The sequence below is a fragment of the Lichtheimia ornata genome (assembly GCF_029851405.1).
Source record: "Lichtheimia ornata isolate CBS 291.66 chromosome Unknown scaffold00019, whole genome shotgun sequence".
NCBI classification, from domain to species: Eukaryota; Fungi; Mucoromycota; class Mucoromycetes; order Mucorales; family Lichtheimiaceae; genus Lichtheimia; species Lichtheimia ornata.
Window position 1 is genome coordinate 171,421 of NW_026695339.1, and position 20,163 is coordinate 191,583.

Below are 20,163 nucleotides of genomic sequence, written 5' to 3' on the forward strand. Positions count from 1 at the left end.
TGGGTGGGTGGGGGTAATATATAGAATGAAATGGAGTAAGATATATAATAAAGTGTTAGTGGGAGAGAGAGAGAATGAATGGAGAAATGCTTTTCTACGCCGAAAAAAGAAGGAATACTAGTACAACAACAAGAAGAGCATAATGGCAAATGATAGCGAGTGGTTAAGAAAAAGGATAGGAGGAAAAGGAATGTAAACGACTACTGCGATTTTTGCCATACAAGGGGTGGTGGTGGTGGAAAACAGGGATGGATAAAGTAGTGGTGGTGATTGTTGAATGGATCATCATTGCCGCTTAGACTTCTTGTTGTTGGCAGCAGTAGCGGCGTATGACCTACCAGAGGTCTCTGTAATGGTTGCGACCTTTCGTTTCTTTGAAGAATCTTGTTGATGAGATGATGTTGTAGTAGAAGATAAGGTCGACCGGCGTTTTCTGTTTTTGGTAGTAGTAGTGGTGGTGGTATTGGTTGATGCATGATGTTGATGGTTATAATGCAGCCAAGTGGTTGTAGTGGTGGTTGGATGAGTCGAAGAAGTATTCGTAGTAGCAGCTCTTGCTTCAACATGCATATGCAACAAGTGGTGCCATCGCTCAAAAGTGGGTTGGGCTATATACAAGCGATAGCTGATAAGATTCAAAAAAATCCGCTCAGCGGCATTGATCTCGGCAACTGGTAAGCCTGCAATTTTAGCCCATGTCGAATTGCGATATGTCTTGTCTTGCACAAACTTGGATGCTGTTACGAGAGCTGCAAGAAACATGCGTCTTCCACAATGGATATAGGCATCCTGCCATGCAAAATAGCTTCCTCCCATCTCCATAGCAACAGCAGCAGCATTCTCCGAAGCGGCTGGTGGTGGTGATGGAGGTGTAACAACACCTGGTGACGACGTGTAATATAGCTGGGACAAGATAGCAGGTCGTGCACGGAACAAGTAAAAGAGAGCTGTTTGTAATGTCGAATACGTAGTACGCGATCTCTTTAGCACTTCTTGAATAAACGTCCTAAGCGATACTACAGCAGGTGCTGGTGTTGTTGGCATCGATGCAGTGGGTGAAGAAGGGGGTGAACAAGGCAATGTTGTTGCATGCTTTGCTGGAGAAAATGCCGAGGTGGATGATGATGAGGGCCAAATAGTTTCGATAATGTGAGCAGTGGTATCTATAATTATACAATATCGGAGAAGAGAGCATGATGAGACACGCGAGTGTGTACCACATGACGCGATGACACATTTCTTGTTAGCTTGCTGACTTGCCCAATATAGCTTGGTCATCTCCCCTCTCACTCTCTCGCACTCTTTTCTCAACTTACCGACTAATGCCTCCACATACGCGGGATGGGTTCCTGCCGTTTGTTGCTGTTGGCGTTGCTTGGCAACCGACATGGCGACATGCTCCGAGTGATTGGTTCTCGTTTCCAAGGCAGCAAACATGGTCTGCAATGCATACATTTCGGGATCATCCACTGCTGTAGTCGACAATGCAACAGGCTGTTGGTCTTTACCAGGTAAACTAGTAAAAGAAAACGGATGTGATGGTGCACAGCACCAAGGACCATATTGGCTGCTAATGTTGTTGTTGTTGTTGTTGTTGTTGTTGGGTAGATGCAAAGAAAAGGAGGAGGAGGATGTGGATGATGCTAACGGCTTGTTGAAGGAGGATGATGATGTATAAGAAGACAAGTCTGGTTTTTCATGACGGCACGGCAACGGCAAAAAGGTAAAGGGCATTGCATAATGGTGCGTGGATGTAGGTTGCAAAGAGGTCATGAACAAGGATTGGAGAGATCGACGTTGTCGTTAAAAGTAGTATATATACAACAAAATGTCCTGCAATAAAGAGCCGATGAAGCAAAAAGAGGTTGAATGACTTTTTTCCCGCACCAGGTGGGATGGAAGGAAGGAATAAAGAGAAAAGAGGAAAAAAAAAAGAAAAAGAGAGAGAGTGAAAGATGAATGGGGTGTGAATGAATTACGTCTATATAAAAAGAAGCAAGGGGATATGGTAGCAGCAGTTTTTTTGCCGCAATTGTGAGTGAATGCGTGTGTGTGTGCGCCGTTGGGGGCAATGCGAGAGGGGGGCAGCTATTCGAAAAAGGAAGTCTGCCTTGTAATGAATCACGCCAGGCATATCCCTTTTTTTACGCCTTCCGCAGACATCATCCACACACGGTCCATTGACCAGTCGTTCTTCTGGCGGGGTAAAAGCAAATGGTTCATTCGATCTATATCCCTTTTTCGGTAATCCCACCTGTGGGTAGTTCACACCCATCCCTAACAACCCGTGTTGGGTATGGAATAGGTGTGTGTGTGTGGCAACCTTCTTTTTTGTTTTACATGTGAATATAGCCCTTTACAACATTGGTTGATGTCTATAATTCAAGCCCCACCCCCTGTTTCCCTGCCACTCACTCTCATCATCATCATCGTCATTTAACACGAGAATGTGTCCCTGACAAGAAGCATACAGGCAAGCAAAGGGGGGGGTTGTTGATACCCCATTATCCTTATCCATCATCAACAAAGGAGCTGCATCATTATCATCCTACATACATGTTTATTGAACCCCGTTTTCTTTCCGATCGACAAGAAAAATGTGACACACCAGCTGATGAATGATGATGATGGTAATGATTTAGCAATAGTAGTAAATAGTAATATAGAGTGCTGCAATTTGGATTTTGGTATTGCACCATAGCCGACATGTTTTAAATGGAAGCGCGTGTTTCAATGAATGGGGCGCTGAGCACGAGGAGGGACCGGTTTGTAGCCCTTTCACACCGAAAAAGTACATGCACTCGACGATCAAACTCGCGGTATCGAAACTGATGGGTTGCACACCGATATTTACAGTGCACGTTCCAACACCTATCAACATTCAAGTCCGATTCGTAGATACAATACGCACGAAACAAACAAAGTAGCATACAACTTACACTCATTGTGTATATACTATGAGCGTTTGTATTCTTTTCAACAATGATTCATTCTTCTTCTTTCTACTACAATGTAACCCCCTATTGGAATACATATACATACATCTACAAGACAAAGGGTGGGTGTATTGATCCAATAGCTATGTGATCCGAAAAAGAAAAAAGCAGGGGAGCGGGACGATATCCTGCATAAATCGATGTACAAGGCGTGTAAACATACTTTATCATTGTGCAGCATTTTGTTGGCCGAGACTTTTAATCATCCTTATAGTAGCAATCCTTTTATTCGCTTACTCAGCAGCATACAAACACGCGGTTGAACAACCACAACAACACGGATGCTTTGTCGGCCCTTACCATCGATGGAATGACTACACACATTCAGGGGAGCGGGAGGTTCCAACAAATGGGATCAAAAGAAGCAATCGACCATGCCATGTGAAGGTGAAACTTTCAACACTTTCATTTTTCTTGTGAAGGACTCGATATCTAAAATGGGAGAGTGGGTATTATAGGACGACCTCTTGTAAGAAAACACACACACACACATGTCAAACGTGCCAAGGTAACAAAAGAAATAAATACAAAAAGGGTGTTGACAATGAGGAGGGAGAGGGGCCAAAAGAGGATGATGTTTACAAGGGGAGTAGGGTTAATGGGTAGTTGTAGTAACCGGATCCGAGCCGTAACCCAAAAGCCACCACCAGATAGTTTCATAGCAGAAAACAAATTGCCGTAATGTTTGGACCATGCTCACACGTTGTTCTCGGAACCGTGAAATGGTATCGAATAAAAGATCCTTGTTTTGACCCTCTTTGCTTTGCGTCAATCGCCGGATCACTGTATCAATGGCACAAAAAGCACCTGAACGACCACATCCTGCTGAACAATGCACCACCATAGGTCCCACAGCAGCGTCACACGTAGATTCATATTCCACTTGTGCTATATCGGCTGCTTTGACCAAATGCAAAATCCCTTCGGGGCTATCAGGAACACCGAAATCCATCCATCCTGTGTACTGAAGCTGTGTAATGGTTCTTGATGGCGCATTTTCCTGCTCCAGTTGAATTTGGCGTACAATCACAATATCATCGTTGATCATCATCGTGGATCGACCCACAGCTTGCTCGGTCTCTGAAATCAAGGTGGCGGTGACATGGCCATAACGTGTTGGTACATTAAGCTCACTGGGCCAATATTGATGGCACTTTATCTAGATAGGTCGATCGTCATTAATAAAAAGATCCCACTTTGACAAGAAAGAAGAAGGTTGGGGGGGGGAACAAACAAACCTTGTTCATCTCTTGTTGTTTGGTCAGCATGACAACCACCCGTGAATTGTGTTCCCATATCATCTGCCAAAAATCCCCAAATGTATCTGGGAGCGGTCCTTGGGTAGAAATGTAGCGTCGGAACTCGTTGTTATGCCGCCTTTGATTCATACATCGCAAGGAGGCACGGCTCACATGATTGTTGTTGTTGGATGATGGGCTCTCACCAGCAGCAGCAGAAGCTTCGTCGTCTTCAGGATGTACATATTGAATAAAACTCGCATTGATATAATCGGTGGATGAGGAAGATGATCCATTGGCTGGACGAGCTAACTTGACACGTGTGTACTCTGTTTTACATCACCATGACATCATGAGGAGTTTGTAATCTCTACATCCCCCCCACCACCACCTCCGCATTCGTTTCTTTCTTACCAAAGGGCCAAACATTGGTGTATCTGTTGAGGCTTCCCATCTCGATGCCAGCAACGATACTCAGAGGGAAATCACTGGGATTGGTATGGTTGTGCTTGGAATGATAATACATGACGTTTTGTAATCGTCGTTGCTCGACTCGCTCTATTTTCTAAAAGGTGGGGTTAATAGAAGATCTTGACCAATTGTGGATGGATCACAAGGTGCATCCCATATGCGATAATACTTGCCTCATACATCTCTGCCAATTGTTGAGCACCTGTATCTGGTATCAGCGTCGTCCTTAACCATTTGGGACCGACAAAAAAGCCTTCATCATCCACATGGCTGATCCCAGGTAAACATCTTGGCGATGGTTTGGAGGTTGCATAGGTTTTCACTAGACCAGCATCATTGGCTTCATAATCCTTTGCAAGTCGAATGGGAAATCGTTCTCGGATAGGTCCATGCGATAACTCCATATTTTGTCGAATGTTCGAAAAGAAGGGATTGAACGCCTGATTTTCAAAATGTGGCATGGGTGCGGTGAAGGGTGCGGCGAGTTTGGGTCTCATTGTGTTGGACATGCCTCCATTTTGTTGTTGTTGTTGCTGTTGTTGATCCATGGGTGATCTTGGTGATGATGGGACTTCGCATAAAGAAGGGCTGTTTGTACGAAATGCATCGTATCCACCTATGTATAATGTCCCTTATTGGTATCATGCATGCATGGAGCTTGTTTTATAGTGTTGTTGTTGTTACCTTTGAGATAGTACAATTGACCTTTGAAACCTGCTTGACTTAACTTGGATCCCAGATAAGCCGCTGCGCAATTATCAGGTAGAAATTGGGATGTCTGGTCGTACAAGATAATTCGATCCATGCTTGGCCAACGTTGCAGACGTTCACGATCAGCATCCACGACAATGGCTTCATACAGCTTTTCCATTGTAAAAGTCGGACGTTTCAGGATAGTATTGGGGACTGATACGTTGATAGCGTGGCGAATACGGCCATGTGAGTACTGAACAAACGATCGGACATCGAGTAACAAAGTGCGAGTTGTTGAATCAGAAGATGAGGATGATGATGAAAGGATCTCGGTCAGCTGTTTACATTCCATAGCCGATAATAGCATTTGTCGAGGTGATGCCATGGCCGATGTGGATCGTAATAGTCGTCTAGCAGCCAATGATCCATTACCACCACCAATGCTACCATTCAATGACAGTCGCATTCCATTTGGTGCTGTTGCTACTGCTGCTGCTACTGCTGGGGGTGGTGAACTTGGACTCATAGTGGTAGTTGTTGTTGTTGTCGTCGTTTTAGGCGACCCTAGATTCATAGCAAACATGGGTTGATTGGCATGGCGTGCGTTGATGGCGTTCATAAAGTCTTGGTGAATGGTTGGGTCAATGGGAGCTGTGAAATAAGGTGTGGTTGATCCTCCTCCATTGTTGCTTGTTGTGTTGCTATTATCGGTCATGGCCGTCGATGATGACGCGATGGTTGGCATGTTCAATGGCGTAAAGTATGCCTCCTTATTTTGAGTATGGTGTGTAGGTGACTCATAGGCGACACTCATGGTTGTGAAAGAAGAGCACCGTTTCAAAGTTGCTCGTTTGCCAAAACTGAAAAAAAGAGAGAGTCGATGGGCGGAGACAAAGAGGCGAAACCAACACCTGTGTTACATGTCGTCATATACTGCCTTTTGGGGTTTAACACTTGTATGAACCTTCTTTGAGAACGCACGGTTGGTTGACTGCAAACCTTATGCCCATATCATTAGTAGAAAGAAAGGGCCATGTTTGAATGAAGCCATGTGCTGCATCTTTCATGTTGATGTAATACAAACGTGTCATGAACATCAAGATTACAAGCAATGACGGCAACACCAATGCACCTTTGTGAGAACAAAACGTAAATGTGCATTACTTTTGGCACCAGTGATGAATAAAAGGCGCCACAGCACGCATATCCCCCGACATTCTTTAGGAGAATCAAGATCGCCCATCATCTCGACTCACGTTAGAGTTTTCAACATGATGCATCATCATTGTCTTGGCTCTCTCCCTCCCCCATCTCTTAACTGCGGGCGGTGGTTTCTGAATAACGAAGAACATCATGTAAAGCAGCGATCCACCAATGAAATCATGCATGTAGATGTTATATCATGTGTCTCCATTCCACCCAGAGACTAAGAAGAAATTATACATCGTCCCCAATAGGGCATCTTTGATTTGTTAAAATGCTCTACTATGAGCAACGATTAAATCTGACATGTTGTGTTGTCTGCTGCATGCGATTCAAAAAGGAATTATTAGGGGCTCGTCAATAAGAGAGTGTGGAAAGTTGTTGCCATAAGAACTGGCCCTGTTCCAAGGGTGAATGATCAACTTTGTCACGGTCTCGTCCGACGTCTCGGTGTACCGTTTTATTTGCATTTCATATAAACATTGGTCTTATTCATCAACGATCATCCAAATAAGATAATAATGGCGACCATCATTCTTCATTTTCATGAGGTGTACATGACAATTATTGTATGATGCTACTTACTTTACTATACATCTATGCTATTTTGGATCGGATCAAGCGTATGCAGTTGATATGCATGTGTGGAACGTGTACAAGGGGGGATGATGGGCAGTGCATTGCGCGATAAGAGGTGCGAATGTTTGCATCCGCGGGGTTGAAAAATGCTATATGAGTGGCAAATGAGTCAGAATTGGATGTTCCTTGCTGCACGGGCCATCCATCGTGCCTTTAATCAATGAAATGTAAGGATCTTGAAGCGTCTGGAACCTCATGTAAAAGATTTACCGATAGAGTGTGCATGTGTGTGTGTTGTGCATATCTTAGAAAAAGGAGAGAGAGGGGAAAAGGGGAGGCTGAAAGAAAAAAGAAAGCGTGTTGCGGTGTATAATCGAGTTGTATGCTATATAGTGTCTCTAGTGGGGTGTCGGAGAGGATAACAGCAGCTGCAAAGCCGTCGTTGTGCTCCACCACGATCGTGGTTAAAAAGGCATACAAAAGGGGTCACTCATTTTTCACTTCTTTTTCTTGCCTTGCTTTCACACACTCTTCCCTCCCCTCCCCTCCCCCTTTACAGCGAGAGAAAGAGAGAGACAATGAATTCGGATGTGTTATCAAAAAGCTATACTGATAGCTTACACAGCTATTTGGCCGCACAATACCCAGATGATGATCCACTTGTTGATTCAAATCGTCGACCTTCGTATGCATCCATTCACTCCAATCTAAGCACGGCTGCTTACAGTATACCACGATCATCCTATTATCAATCAACAATGGGGGATAACAAGCATCAATCCATGTCCGATCTCTACATTCCGCCTGATGGCCTATCACGCACACCTACAGCTACCACCAATCACACCAATCTTGATCCAACGCCGTTACCCAAGTTGCAAATGCTCATTCTCAGCATCATCCTCTTTAGCGAACCGCTGACATCCACCATCCTCTTGCCCTTTATCTATTTCATGGTACAGTTGATTGATTTCGTAACAATAGATGCAAGTCATCCACATTTCATTCATGCTCACATGTTGTGCGTTATTTTTTCTTTGTTCCTTCCACACTGGACACAAAAAAAACAGCTCAAGGATTTCCATTTGTCCGATGATGAAAAAGAAATCGGAACCTATGCAGGCTGGATTAGTAAGCTATTAGAGGGAGAGCGAGAAAGGGGAAAGGGGGTGGTGATGGGGCTTGCTGCTGCTGGTGCTTACGCATCACCATATCACCGGGTTTCATGGCTTGACGTGGCAAGGAAAACGAGTCGATGTGCTGGGTCGAGGCTTGGTTAGGGTGCATATATACTGATCAGGGGTAATTTAACTTTTTTGTATTATCTTGATGGCCGTCCGCAGCATCCATTTTCTTTTTGGCTCAATTTTGTACAGCCATGTTATGGGGCAAATTTTCGGATCGACGAGGTCGTCGACCTGTATTATTGACAGGATTGATTGGCAACTCCATCTCGGCTTGTTCTTTTGGTTTAAGCAAGAATCTATGGTGGGCGATCGGCACACGCGCTTTTTGTGGCATTGTGAATGGTTCGTCATTTTCTTTTTTTACCCGAGGATCAAAAGGGTGGGGGGTGGGGTGGGAAAGTGTGTGTGCATGGTGATGATGATGCATGCCGATGTATTATGTATGCATACATATGCTCATTTGACATGTGCCCAATTAGGTAACGGAGGCGTTGCACGTAGTATGCTGAGCGAGATCACGGACGAAACCAATCGTGCAAAGGCCTTTTCATTGTTTGGCTTTTGCTGGGGCATTGGCATGATTGGTACGTTATTTATAAGCTCTACATGTAGAGATCCCTGTTGTATTATACAACGAACAATACCCTGAATATTGTGGGACACTAACCTTAACTTTATTCCAAACATGGTCATCTTCATTTTCAATAGCTGGTAAGTCACTTTTTAGAGTAGAAAAGATGCATCTGCCACTCACACGTAAAATAGGTCCTGGCATCGGTGGATATCTATGTAACCCTGTTGACCATTTTCCTTCACTTTTTGGTGGCAACGAGTTTCTCAAGGAGTACCCTTACTTTTTACCATGCTTTGTATCCTCGATTGGTTCATTCATTGGGTTCATCCTTGGTTACTTTTTTCTCGAAGAATCCAACCCTGCTGCTCTTGCACGACAACGACATCAGCAGCAAGCGGATACAGATGAACGTGCCTCATTATTGCATCGTCAAGGTAGCAACATGACAACCACTGACCAACAACAAGGTGCCACTAGCAGCAAAGCTGCCAATACCAAAACCGGTATCCTTTCCAACATTTCCAATGTCACCGTTATCTGCATTATTGCCTATTCGTAAGTCTCCATGACGACGACGACGATGACGTTGCACATGATTGACATTTGATGTTATGTATGTAGGATCTTTGCATTCCATGCCATGGTATTTGACGAAGTCCTTCCATTGTATTTCTCAGCCCCTGGCTATGCAGGTGGTCTTGGATCCGATTCAACAGAGCTTGCCAAGGCACTTTCAATTGCTGGTATTGAGCAACTCTATTGCCAGTTTGTGCTCTATCCCAAGCTCAATCATTACCTTTCAAGTTTGGAAATGACACGGCTCGCATTTTTGCTCTTTATACCATGCTACATCTTGTTTCCTCAACTTGCCACGGTCAAAGACATGGTTGATACTACTGGAGGCTCAATATGGTACTTCCGCTTATCGTACATGGTCCTGCTCCTTGTTCGATTCTTTGCAAACACCTTGGCTTTCACAAGCATGATGATCTTGGTGAGCAATTCAGCCGACCAACGTATCCTTGGCACCGTGAATGGGTATGTAGTACATGAGATGCATGAATGACTCAATGACAAATGACAGCTAACATCCTCCTTATAGCATTTGCCAATCTTGTTTATCGCTGATGCGTGCTTTGGGTATGTTCATTAATGTACATGAATCTAAATCTACCCTTGTACTTACACATTTTCTTATATAGGACCCACGGTAGGCGGTACCCTTTGGTCATTCTCGTTGCGTACAGGCAACCCCTTCCCATTCGATCGCCACTTGGTGTATTACATGATTGCTATCCTTTCCTTCATTAATCTACTACAAAGTGCTCGTATCCCAGACTCCATTTCGTTGGGTGGCAGAAGAAAAAGAAATCGAGCTCCCCCTGTTGGCCAAGAGTAGCAGCATCATAGTAGCATGTCATATATAGATATTAATGTGAAGAACAACAACAGCAACAATACATAGCAATGAATACTCTCATCATCCATGTTATGATATGATCCGGCATTAGACCGTCTCCTTTGAGAAGTGCACGACGACACACGTAGTCAAATTTAGGAACGCATCATAATAGGTTGGGGTGCTTACAAAGAAACCAAGAAAAAGTTGTAAAGAATGAAGATCGGCGGCTGTCGTTTTTATTCTTCTGTTACACAAAGGGAATGTATTTGCATGGCTCGATTATGTACATGCAAGAGTGAATTAGGAGGTTAACAATAGGCATCGGTTGTAATCCGGATAAGTCTCCAAAGAGGTGGTGCATTGTGTTTTTGGCTACAGCAGCAGCGGACTTCGTTAGGCTCGGCACGATCCTACTAATGCTGCATCACCAAGATAGTAATGGTAGTAGCATAGCAACGTTACCGTTGTCATGGTGATGGTTGCCATATCGATAATAAGCATTACATGGTGACAGCAATAGTTTATTAGCATGGCGTGTTAATTCTGGTGGGCTGTTGCATAATGGTGATCATCCAAGCGGTATTTACTAGAGAGTGGGAGAGTGTGTGGAATATAAAACGAGCCGTATAATGTTGATAATGATAGCATTTCCGGATAGTAGAGTGAGATGGGAAGGAGCCAGCATTGCATGATAAGGTCGTTGTCAATCGTCAAAGTGAGTGAGAGAGAGATCACGTTATCATTATCGTGAACGAGACAAACGCCGTTTCTCCTTTTGCACAAGCCGAGCAAACCGAAGACCACACGCATTACACAACCTGTGAAACCCCAATAAGTACATACGGCGATGATCAAAAGCATCTATACGCACGTTTTGTTGCCTGATGGACCTTTCCGCCATTCGGGACTAGTGGTGGTTCGACACTTTGAGCATACGCGCAATTCAGCTGGGGCACTATTGGTAATGGCTTCATTTTCATCGCTCATCATCAAGGACCCATTTTGTTGCGACATGTAGGTAACTGGATATTGTCTATGTGCATACAATGAAATGGGATGAGTCATTGTTATAGGGTAAGAATGTTCCAGTAGCAGTATACCCAAATCCAATTGTGCTGGTTGAATAGCGGCTATAAGTGAGTTGGTCTTGTGGTTGCTGTTCATGATGTGATGATGCAGAAGATGGTAACATGGGCGCACTACAATGGATATAATGCTGATACGACGACGTATCATGATGATGATCCTGAGCAGCCGTAGCAGTAGCTGACATGTACTGCGAATGACGTGGAACAATAGGCGTGATACAAAATGCTGCAAACACGATACCACCATAAGGTACAATGATTCTCTCGATGCGATGGAGACCGTGTGATAACGCTACAATGGAACTTGAATGATGATGGTGTGTACAGATACCTTGGGCGTTGTTGCAGCGATTGTCCGAGCACATGAACGTATCCTTGAGCATGATGTGCTTGGTCGTATCGAGTACCTCCTCGCTATGGTGCATGGGCCATGAAACGATTGGACGTTCACTGTCAAAAATCCGAAAGAGCTGTTGTGGATGTTGATAGCTGATGGATGATGATGCTGATGAAGATTGATAATGGCGTTGCAGCGTATGAACAAGCGAGGACATGCTCTATAATAACAAGAAGGATGACATACACCACACACATCATCAGCAATGCCACCGGAAAAGGCTACAAGATATAGAAGCTGATACGTACGTAGGTGTCGCATCCATATTGACCACACGAAAAGGAGGTGTCGGTCATTGTGCCGCTGTCTGCATCGGGTGATGATGGGTCTAAAGTGTATGTTGTAGTGAATGAAAGGATGATTTGACATGAAAAGAAAAAAGTAGATATTATATACCTGCTTCATGGAAGAAAGTAAGAATGAGAGAATCGGTAACAATGTACATGACCACGTTCACTATTTTCCATTGTTCGACCTTTTGGGATTCAAAGGTAACCTAATGGATGGTAGTGTGTCTCACACGGATCAGCAAACTTTATCATCATCACGCCACTTGGCTCTCCCAACTTGATGTGAAATGAAACATGGAGTTGTGGTGGTGGTAGTAGTAGGAACCTGCGGCTTAGATTGTTGAAGTGCGATATCCTTGAAAGACAAAAGCCTGCATCTATTTTTCATCGTCATCATCAAAGAGAGAGTCCTTTGTGTTGTGCGTAGTACTAACCTGGTAATGGAGCCGGCCAAAGTTTGAGCCTTTGAAAAACTAACAAGGTCTGCGTAGGCCATGGATCTTTCATCAGGGTGGATCATATCCAGAAAGGATTTGTCAAGGAGAAGGTCAGCGATCGATTGCCCACAGCCGTCAATAAAGACTTTGTCCACCAAACTAGGTACATAAATAAATCGGAATTGTTCCGGAGAGAGCAAGCCCCAAAAGCAGATTGAATGCGTCATGGTCATTTTTTTGTTTCACTCGCTTCGATCAAAGGAAGAAGAAAAGTGGATAAAGGAAAGCGTTAATGATGGTATGCTTTATGAAGAGCATTGTTTATCAACCCACCTGCTGCTGTGCTTCGGCTAAAGAAGAGTGGTGATGATGGTGGACGTGATAGGATAGGAGATCAATGGAAGGTATATATATAAGAAAAAGGGGGGGCCGCGCTGTAAGGTAAGGAATGTGAGGGAAGGCTTTAAAACATGGAAAGAAGGAGAGAGAGATAGAGGAAAAAGAAGCTCACATATAATTTTTGCAACGCAAGGGTGCTGTGATGGGCTGCTTATTCGAAAGATAGAGAGTGACCGACCCAATATGGCAGTTGAGAAGAAAACCTTCTGGAAGCGATGCCAACAACAACAACCCACCCAACTTAAATAGTTGATTGACTCTTGGCTCTTTCCCATCAAGGATTCATTGGCTGTTTTTCCCTTTGTAACGCCACCCTTACTCCGTAAGCAAAGGGGAGGATATGCAGTTCTAGAAGAAACTGTGTATCAGGGACGGTGTTTGATTTCTGCATTTGACATGGTGCAACTCACATCATCATTATCATCATAGCATCTCTTGTATGTCATGCCACTTGTTGTATCGTATCATTTGCTTGTCTTTGGGTGTCATGAAGTAATCCCGTAGGTTGCAAGCCAAGTTCAAGTCCAGACTACGCAGTTGTCCAAATTAATGATTTCGCCGCTTACCCGAGTGAGTGTCCAAATAACAAATGCACACACGCACACACACACACACATACCTCTCTCCTTAAGAGATGGGACCAGATCATATGCTTATGGTGTGCATACATACAACTGTCATCTTGCTTTTTCCACCTCCTTCTTTCCTCCCCTCATGTTGCAAGGGATCAGCAGAGTATCTGCATGACGTCTTTGTTGCTTGTCGATGTTGCATCACGCATCCTTTTATGGGTCAAAAAGTGGTGTGCGGAATAGACTTTGTCAGCACATCATGCTATTGTTCAAACTCTCTTTTCGGGATACTTGCCTCACAAAACACGACCGCCGAATCCACCAAAGTTGAATGCTCATTGCTCATTGCGACATTAGGCATATTGCGGCGTAGTCGTATTGAAGAACTGGTCTCTGCAGCCCATTCCAAATAGGCGTTTTTAAAGTTGAGTTGTGGGGGATGAGCATCAAATAAAGGTATATTCGGGGTGGTGGAGACGAAGGAGCTACACAATAAAAAACAGCGCCACCACTACTACTTCCATTTACATTTGATTCATGATAATCATAACGGTTTTCCCATACTTGCTCTTTTCATGCATAACGCCATTTTCAATCTCCTTTGTTTGCCTCCCTTACACAAAGTGAACCACCCTTCATATACTTTATCACATGTCTTGACAATATCAAGATTGATGGTAATTTGCATGCATTGTTATGGGTGGTATTGCACAGAGATAACGGGTGCTTCCCAGAAATCTGGATGCTCAAGAGTAATAGGTGACACAGAAAGCGCACGGTGCTCTATTGAAGCTCACGTCGTACAATGGATATCCTGGTAGTATTGCCAAATTCCAGTAAATGAGTTGCATAGCAACGCTATTATGTGCTTGGGCTTGATACAGCCATTCTAGGATCTTTGGTACCATCGATCGGCTGTACATAATGTGTATTTGTTGGTTGTCAAGCATGCAAAAGCAGGATCTAGGCACACTGCATGCATCATCTTTTGTCCTTTTGTTTACATGATCGTCACAAGTTTCGACTATAAACCTTTTTGTATATGTATTGGAAGTTTATTTATTGGCGTCAAATACCCCAGCATCATGTAAATGGTTGTTTTGTGATTGCACACCCACATCAAAAAGCTCGCATTGATACTGTATTAAGAGAAAGGGTCAAGGTAGTTGATCTCATTGGTTTCTGGATGCTACAGTGAAAAAGTGGCACCATCTATTCCTTGCATTACGCATCATTTACCGTTACCCTGGTCTCTGTCCCCTAATCCATAAGGATGGGTTGCATCAAACATTTTATTGTGCATATGAATGGTAATGGCAAGATTGGTAAACAATAATGCATCTACAAGTCGGCACGTTAATTTCCATTTACAGATAAACTCCATTTCAGCTATCTTGTTCTCTCTCTCTCTTTTCTTCCATGGCGGCCACCAACACCACTCGCCCCATTCGCATCACCGAACTTAAACATCAGCTTGCAGCAGCTATCCTCACAGTAGATCGTATTGCGGCTCAGAGCTCAAACGACCTTTCGGCTGACGATGCATCCACACTGGTAAACGCCACTCAACAACACGCTTGTTCCAATCACGAGCTCATGCAAAAACAAAGGACAATCTGGACAGCCAACTGAATCTATTACAAGATCCTTTATTTTTGAAGCGTGTCAATGCCAAACAACATAAACTTCAAAGGCATAAGGTGAATAATGCACTAGGGTATAGTTTGTAGTATTCTTTATTAATGAATGGGTTTAGGCTTGGAGAAAACGACGTGTCGACAATGCATTAAAACGACAAGAACAAATCAATGAGCGACGAAAGCGTCTGGAAGCCGACTCGGAACTATGGCAGCAACAAAAAAGTGCACAGGATACGCCAACCAAGAAGAAAAAGAAGACCAGCAAACGTAAATCAACTAGCAGAGTGCGTGAGCTTGAGCGTACCTTGGATCTCCTTTTACAACTACGGGACTTGAGACGGAAGCGATTGGAAACACAAGGGCATTTCTTTCCAGAAACGGGTGACGACTTTTATGCAAAGATCCAAGAGCAAGAGAAAAGGCAACCAGAGGAGGAGGAGGAGGAACAAGAAGGTGAAGAAGAGAAGCAACTCTATATCCACCCTGATGATCACTGGCACAACATAGGTTTGGATCACAAGGCATATGCATATTGGTGTCAAGGAGAACAAGATGTTGATACCCTACGAAGGATACGAAATCAATGGGATGGCTACTTGGTGGAAGAGGAAGAAGGAGAGAGCGCTGGTACAAAGATCCCGCCTGTATGGGTTGAACCTGGACCTCCATCAAATTGGATATGGGCAACGGCTTTGGATCATTAGGCAAACCTTTTTCTTTTTATTTTTTTACTCTAGCATTGTATCCTCATCATGTGTATATATGTCCAATAAATGCATCATATCCTCTTTCACTTCAAGCAAATCTCCATAGGACATGCCATAATCGCCTTCAGTATACTCTGTCATTTGCCTAAAGGGCATCGATTTCAGTCGTTTCGTGAGTTGTTCAATCCCAGGTGATAATTCGGATCCAGTATACATCCTTGTCAAAATAGGCACTGAGCTAGGTGATGTCTCCAGCCTTTGTTGCGTTCTTGTGAAAATACATCCATTAGAAAAAGAAGTCCTCTTCTCACAAAAGAGCCCCCAATAAACTTACAAGTAACCAGAATCATTCAAATGAGATGAGAAGAATTGTGGGTATGATGTAGGAAGAGGATAGGGCACCTGATCCATGAAGCGTCTAGAGTGGGTGGGTGTTCAATATATGGTTCCTTTCTTCAAATGTCGAAGGGCTATACTTACGGTTCACAATGAGAGAATTGGCCATAAAGAGATCGTGTATAATCGAATAACCCTTGGTCACTTGGATGCACAGTTGATCTTGGTAATCCACGTACGACAACATCCTCAGCAAAGACACTTGCAGACTGTTTCAAAACCATGAGCAAAAGTCCCCCTCCCTCCCTCCCCAACCTTATCCTGTTTCATCCATACCACATCATGTCTGCCCGAATTGGTTAAATCTAAAAGTGGCGTAAGCTTGTCTTTGAAACGATCCACGGTGGCCGAGAATCCATCATGGTCATAAAGCAAGGGCAGTGCAAGAGCAAGACCTGAAAGTTTAGTCGAACCTTGTCCATCGAGTTTGCTTGTCAAATCTGCCATTGTTACAGGATTCCTCTTGAGTCTACAAAACATGTTATGAGATGTACATTGCTTCGTGACTTTTGTCCTTACCTCCAGCTCAAGGATACGGTCTCGACGGCAGCAGAAAGTATAGCACTGGTATGAAACAACAAATTGCACTATGTTGCGTGTATTTATTAACCCAAAAGCCCCTCCTTGACGAACCTTTGAATATGTAACTTACATTCGGATGGATATAATTGGAAAGTCCCGAACTCTGAATTTGTTGCCATGTGGGAGTCGTCAATGGGATATAGCTTGTTGATAAGTCCAGGATTCTTGTCATTGCAAGGGATCGGTTCAACATGATCCTATGTATGGCTCGCTACAGAGACACATTAGCTTCATTGTGTATGTGCCTGAAACAATGCTCACCTCCTTTACTGGCATATTCGATGATTGAAGACCATAGGTCATGATGGGTGTTTTTGGGAAATCCTCGCGTAAAAGTTGTAACATGCCCTCTGTAAAGCCGCCAAATGCATCATCCACACTGGTCAAGATTTGGAATCCCTTTTGAGATGGATGAATAATTGATTATCCTAATGACATTGCTCTCACATACCTGAAGATTGTCGCATTCTTCTGCAAAGTGCCGGAAATTGTCCTCGTATGATTCGGTTTCCTGCAAATAAAAGTTTGCGTGAATCAAAGTTGCTGGGTACCCATCCCGATCATGGCTTACACGTTCATAGTCACTGAATGATTGTCGGCCAACGGTGTATGCATCAAAGGGGTTGATAGTGTCATCCATATGGTGCGTCGTGATCTGATTCATCGACCGGGGATGGTAATAAATTCGATTGTAATCTGACCATGTCTGTACGGATCGATCCAAAGAAGTGATAGCATCCATCTCCATAGCAGTATTGGGATCCTATTAACAAATAAGTACATCTCCTCTTTCCCCCCCTTGGAAGATAGGATATCCATACCTGTTCCATTCGATCAAGCTGCTGCTGGTAGGCATTCTTGGGATACCTTTCAGACACTACTTTATTCACGCCTTGCTCCCTATACATATATCGTATTAGCATGAATGACACGTGATCTGAGTCGGAATATGCCTTACCATTGCACTGGCATGGACATATCGTCTTGTGCAGCAAACAATGCATTATACTTATTCAATGATCCAAATCCACCTGAAAAACATCAAGGTGAGCTTTCACCGTACAAGATGTTGGCGTGACAACTTACCTTTGAGATCGTATACCAAGACACGTGGAGTATAGGTCTCGACGCCCTAAGAGTTGATGGTTAAAGTCATATACTAATAAGGTCGCACTCATTGAATATCATTACCGTTGAAGATAGTCCTGTCCGATAGAGCACATCGTGGTCGAGTTGATTCGGGGGAAGGTTGTCGTTGGGATCAGTGGAATAGTTAAAGTACTCTTCCTGGATACTGAAATGTCAACAGAATGCGAAGGTAAAAGCGATGACACGGAGCATTGACCTGTGTGTTCCAGAAATGGGTGCCAACGTAATTGGCTACTTGTCCAAATTGTAGGGTAATGACTTCGCGCATGGTGCAGGCGATCGATCGTGCTGGTTTGACGTGAAAAGGTAAGGCGGCGACTCGGCGACTCGAAAGTTTCCTGCTCATCCCCGCTCCCCAGCATTCAGTCGCCAATCACGTGAACAGGACATGTTGCCATGGAAATTGTCACAGCGTGTTCTTTGTTCTTGAAAGGGATAGCAACTGGTACAAAGGAACCACGTACGTCCATTGACTTTATTGGGCATACAATCTTTCGGAGCATAGCATTTAGCCTACCATTGTAGCATGTGCCTTTATCCTTATCATCATCCCATAGAAATACCAATACCATGAAGATAGAGAGGGTGGGTTTATTATCGCAATCATCGGAAAGCACCAGAACAAGAAAAGAAAATATCAATTGTCTAAACGAATCATCCGCCAAAAAGTGTTGTTCGGGGGGAATACTATATACACATCTTCTAGTTGGAAATGTACATGGCGAAAGGGATGAATATGGAGAAGATCTAAGCACCAAGGAAAAGGGGATTTTGCTTGTATTCAAGATAAGAAGGTCGTTGAAGGGATTTCTTTGCCACCTCGACGTCTGTTCGAATATCCGTAATCAAAGCATCTATAAAAAAAAGCCGTATCCCCCATTGTCAATGCTTGATTCCATTATCCCATCCTATCCATGCCCATTTTCCACTTACCAAGAGAGGGGTAATTTTGTTCAGGTCGCACATAGCCCAATACAATCACGCGAATTTCAATGCCATAGAAATCCTCTGGAAACTCATGGATAATATGCACTTCCTAGGTAACCATACCGTTCAATTCACTTGATGATACAATGCAATCCTCTTCTCTCTCTGACACTTACTCCTGAACGCTTTTCATTCTTGTAATAAGGGTTCCAACCAAGACTCATCACCATAGGGTATACTTGAGAACCTGCATCGCCGATCTGTGCCCATCCATAGTAAACACCCGATGTGAATTCAGTGCACATGGCGTCCAATGCCTCGTCTGACAAGTTGGCTAATGGGGGTTGGGGTTCTCCATAAGCTATTCTGTACTGCCTCCACTTTTAGACACACATACCCGTGGGAATACCGAGCTCCTTGGAGCCTCTACCAAAACCGCTCACGACCTTGCCAGAGATCTTGTGTGGAAAGGGAGCTTCGGGTACATCGGGACCAACAAGAAGAGGACGATCGGGGTTGATTTGGAGTGCCATGAAGTGTATAAAAGTAGTAGAAGAAAGAAAAAGAAACGAATAAAGCGGATATAAGTCTACGCTTTGATTATTAAGATGATATGCTGAGTCATGATACGGTCAGCCCGCGCAACTTGATGTGTCATACATATGCCCGATCGACCGTAATACTCTGACTTTATCAGTAAGGAGACCTTGAACTCTTCTCTTTCATACATACTTGATATGAGTCATTGCTTGTATAACTCTTTACCCGTATTCCATTGATTCTTTATAAGAGCAGCGAGTGCTAAACATCTTGGATCAAGGATGATGCTAATATCCAGCGAGGTCGATTAGCGGGGAATAAAGAGATAGGCAGAGATTGTGTACCTGAAATGGTATGATAATGTATTCGTGGGCTCCTGCGCACGTGAGTCGTAGTATTTTAATGCAGCCAGCATCATCCCATAGCAATGGATAGTAGCGACGTTTATGATTAAAAAGCAATCGGTCTTCTTGCCACATGCCGTGATACCTCTTACATAATGCTTGTAAAGTCATCATTGAGGTCATATTGGTGGTGGTCGTCCCTGTCACCTTGAGCGTGTTCAGTCATTGATGTCCAGCTGGTAAATGGCCATGTGCAATACCTGTCAGAAGGAAAAATGCTACGTATTGAGGTTCTTGGTCCAGGTGGATGTACGTATAGCTGTATTAAGAGTTGGCGGCGGCTTGATGAACC

The 20,163-nt window shown here is 43.8% G+C and overlaps 7 protein-coding genes across 7 annotated transcripts; 2 read left to right on the forward strand and 5 right to left on the reverse strand.

Moving 5' to 3' along the window:
• Positions 1–285: 285 nt before the first annotated feature.
• Positions 286–1,734, reverse strand: O0I10_004971 (uncharacterized protein; the record flags this gene model as incomplete). Its single annotated transcript, XM_058485020.1, has 2 exons — positions 286–1,163; positions 1,317–1,734. 2 exons carry the CDS (start codon positions 1,732–1,734, stop codon positions 286–288), a joined length of 1,296 nt encoding a protein of 431 aa, XP_058344170.1.
• Positions 1,735–3,591: 1,857 nt separating this feature from the next.
• O0I10_004972 (uncharacterized protein) lies at positions 3,592–6,212 on the reverse strand (the record flags this gene model as incomplete). Its single annotated transcript, XM_058485021.1, has 5 exons — positions 3,592–4,155; positions 4,235–4,563; positions 4,649–4,799; positions 4,879–5,321; positions 5,390–6,212. 5 exons carry the CDS (start codon positions 6,210–6,212, stop codon positions 3,592–3,594), a joined length of 2,310 nt encoding a protein of 769 aa, XP_058344171.1.
• A 1,546-nt stretch (positions 6,213–7,758) lies between these two features.
• Positions 7,759–10,340, forward strand: O0I10_004973 (uncharacterized protein; the record flags this gene model as incomplete). The annotated part of the gene is made up of 8 exons (XM_058485022.1): positions 7,759–8,136; positions 8,251–8,311; positions 8,524–8,709; positions 8,847–8,951; positions 9,133–9,496; positions 9,563–9,979; positions 10,044–10,081; positions 10,144–10,340. The coding sequence occupies 8 exons, from the start codon at positions 7,759–7,761 to the stop codon at positions 10,338–10,340; spliced, it is 1,746 nt and encodes a 581-aa protein (XP_058344172.1).
• Positions 10,341–11,085: 745 nt separating this feature from the next.
• Positions 11,086–13,422, reverse strand: O0I10_004974 (uncharacterized protein; the record flags this gene model as incomplete). Its single annotated transcript, XM_058485023.1, has 8 exons — positions 11,086–11,161; positions 11,215–11,376; positions 11,444–11,988; positions 12,077–12,156; positions 12,225–12,324; positions 12,396–12,495; positions 12,553–12,714; positions 13,406–13,422. The coding sequence occupies 8 exons, from the start codon at positions 13,420–13,422 to the stop codon at positions 11,086–11,088; spliced, it is 1,242 nt and encodes a 413-aa protein (XP_058344173.1).
• A 1,523-nt stretch (positions 13,423–14,945) lies between these two features.
• O0I10_004975 (uncharacterized protein) lies at positions 14,946–15,870 on the forward strand (the record flags this gene model as incomplete). Its single annotated transcript, XM_058485024.1, has 3 exons — positions 14,946–15,080; positions 15,137–15,226; positions 15,283–15,870. The coding sequence occupies 3 exons, from the start codon at positions 14,946–14,948 to the stop codon at positions 15,868–15,870; spliced, it is 813 nt and encodes a 270-aa protein (XP_058344174.1).
• Positions 15,871–15,894: 24 nt separating this feature from the next.
• On the reverse strand, positions 15,895–18,268 carry O0I10_004976 (uncharacterized protein; the record flags this gene model as incomplete). The annotated part of the gene is made up of 14 exons (XM_058485025.1): positions 15,895–16,141; positions 16,208–16,291; positions 16,354–16,478; positions 16,546–16,738; positions 16,789–16,856; positions 16,922–17,062; positions 17,113–17,250; positions 17,303–17,362; positions 17,423–17,614; positions 17,673–17,751; positions 17,810–17,882; positions 17,938–17,983; positions 18,043–18,138; positions 18,197–18,268. 14 exons carry the CDS (start codon positions 18,266–18,268, stop codon positions 15,895–15,897), a joined length of 1,614 nt encoding a protein of 537 aa, XP_058344175.1.
• Positions 18,269–18,747: 479 nt separating this feature from the next.
• On the reverse strand, positions 18,748–19,460 carry O0I10_004977 (uncharacterized protein; the record flags this gene model as incomplete). Its single annotated transcript, XM_058485026.1, has 4 exons — positions 18,748–18,854; positions 18,934–19,036; positions 19,104–19,261; positions 19,325–19,460. The coding sequence occupies 4 exons, from the start codon at positions 19,458–19,460 to the stop codon at positions 18,748–18,750; spliced, it is 504 nt and encodes a 167-aa protein (XP_058344176.1).
• Positions 19,461–20,163: the final 703 nt, after the last annotated feature.